This window comes from Capra hircus, chromosome 1 (assembly GCF_001704415.2).
Source record: "Capra hircus breed San Clemente chromosome 1, ASM170441v1, whole genome shotgun sequence".
Classification (NCBI taxonomy): domain Eukaryota; kingdom Metazoa; phylum Chordata; class Mammalia; order Artiodactyla; family Bovidae; genus Capra; species Capra hircus.
In genome coordinates, this window is record NC_030808.1 from 111,353,585 (window position 1) to 111,359,940 (window position 6,356).

At 47.3% G+C, this 6,356-nt stretch overlaps 1 protein-coding gene across 1 annotated transcript in view; it reads right to left on the reverse strand.

Annotated features, from left to right (window-relative positions):
- Positions 1–3,545, reverse strand: part of GMPS (guanine monophosphate synthase) — a 71,506-nt gene extending 67,961 nt beyond the window's left edge. Inside the window, exon 1 of the mRNA XM_018048573.1 lies at positions 3,196–3,545. Coding sequence (XP_017904062.1) covers positions 3,196–3,222 — 27 coding nt within the window. The 5' untranslated portion in view covers positions 3,223–3,545. The remainder of the gene's footprint in view (positions 1–3,195) is intronic.

A 6,356-nucleotide genomic window follows, 5' to 3' on the forward strand; every position in this document is an offset into this window, starting at 1 on the left:
TCCAACCAAATGAGTTTAAGGCTTAGGACTTCCCTAGTGGCACAGTGGATTAGAATCTACCTGCCAATGCATGGGTTTGAGCCCTAGTCCGGGAAGATTCCACAGGCAGTGAGCAACTAAGCCCATGCACCACAACTAGTGAGCCCATGTGCCACAACTCATGAAGCCCAAGCACCTGGAGAGTGTGCTTCGCAGCAGGAGAAGCCACAATGAGAAGTCCATGCACTGCAAGTTTGAGTAGATAGACCCCTCTCACAAGTAGAGAAAGCCAGTACAAAAGCAATGAAGACTCTCAAAATAAAGTGTCTAAGGCTTAGATGGAACCAAAAGTGGAAAGCCTGACAAGCAGCTCAAAGAGCATTACTCTCACAATCTTGCCTTAATAATATTGAAAAAAAGTCACTAAATTTTGCTATATACATATATTCATATATATCACTGAATGGTTGTAAAAAGTTTTTAAAGAAGAGCTGACTGCCTATGCTCTTATTCATATAAGATCTTAACTAAATAATATTATGTCAGGTCTTTAAAGAAAAGAATACTCTCTGCCTTGGATGCTTAACCTAACTAGCCCTGAAGAAAAAAGAAAAGCCAGATTCTAATTCCAGCTGTTTTTTCATCTTAGGAAGCTAGAAAACATAAAGATACTTTCCAGCTCTAAAATAATACTCTGGATAAAACTAATGAAAATACTTTTACAGAATTTAGTTAGGTCTCTCCCTAATGTCTATCAGGCAGAAATGTTACTTTAGAAAAAACTCTGAAAAATACTGAAATGTATAATAGGACTCAAAATCAGCTCTTTCCCCATTCTCATTTATCAACTAGGACTTACAGCTATCAGAGGCACAACAGATGTACAAAGTAAGCCTGGGTCCAGTACTTGTATTTTATGCCAGAAAGAAAGCTGCTTCAGTGGTAAGCTATAGAAAATAGATGCCTACTTAGATTTCTGGGTGGACTGTCAGAATATCATATTTAACCCACTTTACTATGCATATTCCCCCATATTTAAACATGTCTTTACCTGACATGCTCCTTATGATCAAGGACATATCACTGTTTACAACACCATTTAGAGATTTTTTTCCCCTCTTTAGGAGCATATGAAATAATCATAGATTTGATGAAATGTTATTTTCCTGTGATTGCTCCTCCTGAAAATGCTTTCAATTCGATTGACATCTAATTGTTAGCAAAGTTAAAAAACAAACAAAAAAAACAAACACAAAAACATGGTTAGCTTTCATGTGCTTTCAATGCCTGAGGTCCAGGTTGGATCCCTGATCTGGGAACTAACATCCCAGCCATGCAGCAGAAACCAAAAAACAGCATGGCCAAAAAACAGAAAAGACACATGTTTGATTATACTACAAAACCACCTTGAAATAAAGGTAATCAGCGATTCAACGGAGTCTCAACTATATGAAACTGGTAAGATTCTCTGTAAAATTCCAGTTGAACGAAACAAAAACATCCCAGCTAGAAAAAATAGTGTATGTTCTTTACACCTGAATCAAGTAAAGTAATTTGGAAACTGAATTTTTAACTTTCTGTTGTCACTTAATTTTGGAAAACACTGTTTTCAAATCAGCACATATTTTTCAAAGTCTGCAAATTAGGTTTGAATCCTCCTAATAGTCATTTCCTTTACCAGCACAAAGATGACTCTTTTCAACGATTTTACGACTCAATATTAAAGAGAAGAAAAATGCTTTGTAAGTTAACTTGTGTACACGAAAGAGCTGTACGTTAAGATTTACAGAAGCTTCTTTTAAAATCTTCGGAAAGATTTCCAACTAGTCTGAGCATCAGTTTCCCCGGTTTAGAAGTTTATTAGATAGCTTATAATCTTTACTCATTAGTTCAACACATAACTTTTTTGAATATTTACTAGAGACTAAGCAATTATTCAAAGAGAGGGCTAAGATGTGACGAGGTACCATCTTTATAAGAGAATGCTGCCTGAAAAGGCACTACCTGACGTCTAAAATTCCACACACCTGAATGAAACGTAGCCAGGCCCTAAACAGCGTATATAAGAGGCACACCTGGCTTAAGTCTAAATCCCGATTCAAAACTGCAGTTTCCCGCTGACAACATGGACTGTGCGGGTCTGAAAGAACTCCGGGCCAACGAAAATTTTAACACAGAAGTGAAAGCGAAGGTGCTCAGTTCGGAAGCGAGACGAAGAGGGTCTAAAGAAAAAGTGAGTCGGAGGTGACGAGAAACGCAGCGGCGGCCCAAACTGCTCTCTCCACTCCGCACCTCGAGTTAACTTCCCCAGCGCCCGGGACTCGCGACTTCCCCGGCCCCAGGGCGCGGTGGCGGAGGCCGGCGTACGTGAGGGGCTCCCGAAGGCCGGGCGCCGGTCCCACCGCCAACCACCGTGCAAAATAAGGAGTGGGCGGGGCTGGACACACGCTCCTTTCCTCGGAGAAGACTGGGGGGAGGGGAACGGCGTGAGCGACCCTCCCGCCACCGGATCCGACGGGGGGAGGGGGGCCGCTGACCGGCGGGGGCGGGGGTGGACGGCCACACGGCCTCACCCAGCGCCGGCCTCGCCGCGCCGGACCCCAAGGCCGACGTGGGGGAATTGGGCTAGCCTCACCGAAGGCAGGCGGGAAACCAGGTGGCGGGAAGACGGAGGCCGGCCCAGCTCGAATGCCGCACGCGAGGCCCTGACCCTACCCCCGCCTTCGGTGGGCCCGCAGAGCTCCACAAAAGGCTCCCCGGCTCCCGAAGGGACGGGGTGAGGGCTGAGGAAGCCCCCCTCACTCACTCACACACACATACACACTCGCTCACTCACACACACACACACACCCGCTCGCCTCCCTACCCCCATTCTCGGGCCGCCCTCCGCGGGCGCCCCATAGCAACACCGGGAAGGCGGGGGCCAGCGGCTCGGCCGCGGAAAGCTGACGCCCTCCCCGACGCCCAGAGCTCGGCGGGCGCGGGAACCCCGACACGCAGACAAAAATCAACAAAGCACCTGCCGCTCCCGAGGAGAAAACAAGCCACAGGCCCCGACCGCCCGCTCTCCGACACGCCGCTGCCCGGGCCGCAGGGTTGCGCTGGCGGGCTAGGGGGAGGAAGCAGGGAAGGGCTCCACGCGGTGACTCCCCGGCCCCGGAGCCCTGCCTCCGTCCGGAAGCGGTGAGGCAGGGGCCCCCCACGCCAGAGACTGACCTTGGAGTCTCCGTTGCACAGAGCCATCGGGGCTGGGGCCGCGGCGGCGGCGACCAGAGATGAGACGGGGCGGGAGAGGGCCGCGAGGGTCTACGCCACGGACCACGACTAAGAAGAAGGCCTGGTCGAGGAGCGGACGGGCAAGAGGCGAGGAGAGCAGCTAGCTGCCTGCGAAGCGCCGAGTAGAGCAGCAGCCGCGGAGCGCGGGCCCCAGCGCCGCGGGAGAGCAGACCAGCAGCGCGCACGCTGCCCCCGCCTCCTGCTTCCGCCCCGGCCGGCCACTGGGAGGAGCCAGAGCCCGTGTGGCTAGGCTGCCGAGCGGCGAACACCCGCAGCTGCCGCGGCAGCCACCGAATAAGCCCGCCTCTGGAGGAGGGTACTTCGGCATCCGGCCCCGCCTCCTGATCTGTCCCCACCGCCGAGGCCCGCCTCCAGGAAAAGAAACCCATGGATCTCCAGCCTGCCCGCCCAACGAGGGGCGGGGCCTGCGGCTCATAGCCCCGCCCCACCCCGCTCTGGCCCGCCCTTGGAAGGAGGAGCCGGCGGCAACTAGCTTAGCTGCCCCTGTCCTGCCTCCGCACCCGGCAGCCGGCTTGGCTTCGAGGTCGTGTGGCGCTTTACCCCACCCCCGGCCGCTAAAGCCGGCCTTGGATGGAAACCCAAGACGCAGTCCGCTTGCAGTTTGCCGGCCGGCCTGCAGCCTTGGACGGCTGTGAGAGACTTGTGGCCCTGAGAAGGAGGCCTCCAGAGAAGCTGAGTCTCTGGGGAACGCTTACCGGGTGGTGCGGCCTCATCTCAGGTTGCGGCCCATGGAGGAGGCCAAAGCTGCTTTGAAGAGTTTCGCGGTGACAGCCGTGGGCTTAAAAGTGATATTTGATCACTTAGGTCCCTCAGAAGTTCTACATCGGGTGCAGAATTTTCAAAAGGAAGGGGTTTGGGAGCGGCAGTCTGATGGAAAACTGAACCCGAGGACAGGAGCTCTGTTTGCACAGCAGTGGTTTTTTCTTGTTTTGTTTTGTTTTGTTTTGGATATTTTGTGGGGAAGAGGGAGCAGTTTTTCCAGCTACTCCATGGCATCCATCAATGCAAGGTATTATAGTTCCTTGAATTTGGTCACCTAGGGATCTAAATCAGGATTGGGGAATAAATAATAACACTTGCAACAGCTTTAGTTTACAAAGCCCTTTAACATTCAGTCATTTATAATACAGGCAACATTTGCTGAGCTCATGCTATGTGTCAAACTCTAGTCCAGGTATTAAAGGGCTAAAGTAAGACAGCCCAAACTTCCAAAATCTCAATTTATTCTAACTAATCCCATGGAAGTAGTGCAGTAAGATTGATGTTCTTTTACCAATAAGAAAATTGAGGGTCTTTGAGATTATGTGCTTCTCCCTCAAGAGGCTCCTGATCTGGGAAAGAATAGACGGTTTGTTAATAAAACATTTACATGAACAAAAGGCCCAAGGCCTTCCTAGACTTCAGACTCAAAGAAAGTATTTTGTTTACCTTTTTTTGAGGAGAAAAATGGATACTTGAACTGTCTAAAGCCATAGAGATTGTGTTCTGTTGATAGGTCTGAGTGAACAAACCAGAGAACAGTGTCATAACCAATAGGAGAAGTGCATCAACAGCCACCTGGAATGGAATAGAATGTGATGTGCTGGCATTAAGGATTGGTTAAGCCTCACTGGTATTAGATAATGCCTAGTTTAAATATATTCTAGTGGTCACTTGTGCTTATGGCTAAGAACATCAGCATGTACCACAATCCTTATAGTTTAAGTCTTCTGCAACTTTTGACTCTGTTCACCCGTTCCTCCTTCTTGAAAATGGATTTCCTTACAAGGCACCATAGAGATGTCTTTTCACCTCCATGATTGTTCTCCATCACCTTTTCTTGTCACTCTTCCTGTATCTTTCCTACAGAAGGAAACTTAAGTATTGGTTTTCTTCAGTATTTCCATTCCTAGTCCTTTTCTCATCTTACTGCTCACCTGTTTTCCCTAGGGCACTTATTTAAAAATACAGGTTTGCTTAAAAACACTTTGATAGACTCTATCATGACAGCTCTCTCTTCTGAGCCCCAGGTCCCTATTATAGTGTATACCCCCAGTTAGATGTTCAGTGTCAGAGTGGGTCCTAAACTCAAGTCCAAAGCACAGCTTTGTTCAAGACTATTCTTGCTAGTTTTCTGTTCATTTGTTCTATCAAGTATTGAAAGAAGGACACTAACATTTCCAAACATAATTGTGATTTTATCAGATTCTTATAGTTCTATAAGTTTTTGCTTTATGTATTTTGAAGTTCTGTTTTTAGGGTCATAAATGTTTGCATGTGTGCTAAGTTACTTAAGTCATGTCCAACTCTTTGTGACCCCATGGACTGTAGACCACCAGTCTCTTCTGTCCATGGGATTTTCCAGGCAAGAATACTAGGGTGGGTAGCCATTGACTTCTCCAGGGGATCTTTGAGATCCAGGGATCGAACCCCAGCCTCCTGCATAGCATGCAGATTTTTAACCATCTGAGCCACCAAAGCCCCATAAATGTTCAGGGTCATTATTGATCCCTTTATAGTTTTATAGGATATTTTTTAGATCCCCAGTAATATTCTTCATGCTGACATTTACTTTGTCCAGTATTAAAATATTGAACTTTGCTTTCTTGATTGGTTCTTGGCCTGATATATTTTTTGCAACTGTTTATACTGTTCATGTCTTTATGCTTAAATGTTTCTTGTAGACAGCATATAATTGGGTCTTGCTTTAATTCGAGTGTTTGTATCTTTTACAGTTAAATGTGTTTATTGATATGGTTAACTTTATTTCTTTAATCTGGAGATTTTTCAAGGCAGTAAGCTGGGGCAATTGAAGGGCTCATCTCTTTTGTGCCCTGTCTCTCAGAGATCACTGTCCTTTGTTGCTCAATACCCAGTATTTTGAAACCATTGCTGCATACATTTTGTTGTTCCCAGAAGGGCACATCCAGTTCCTTACTCCATTTCTGGCAGAAATGGAAGTCTTTTAATGATTAATTGAGGTATCTCAAACCTATAATGTCTTCCTTCTGTTACTGGTCCTATCATACTGTTATATGATTATTAAGGTTAAGGGTGAAGATTGCCCTGAATTCAGAACAACTTAGGCAACATAGAGTAGT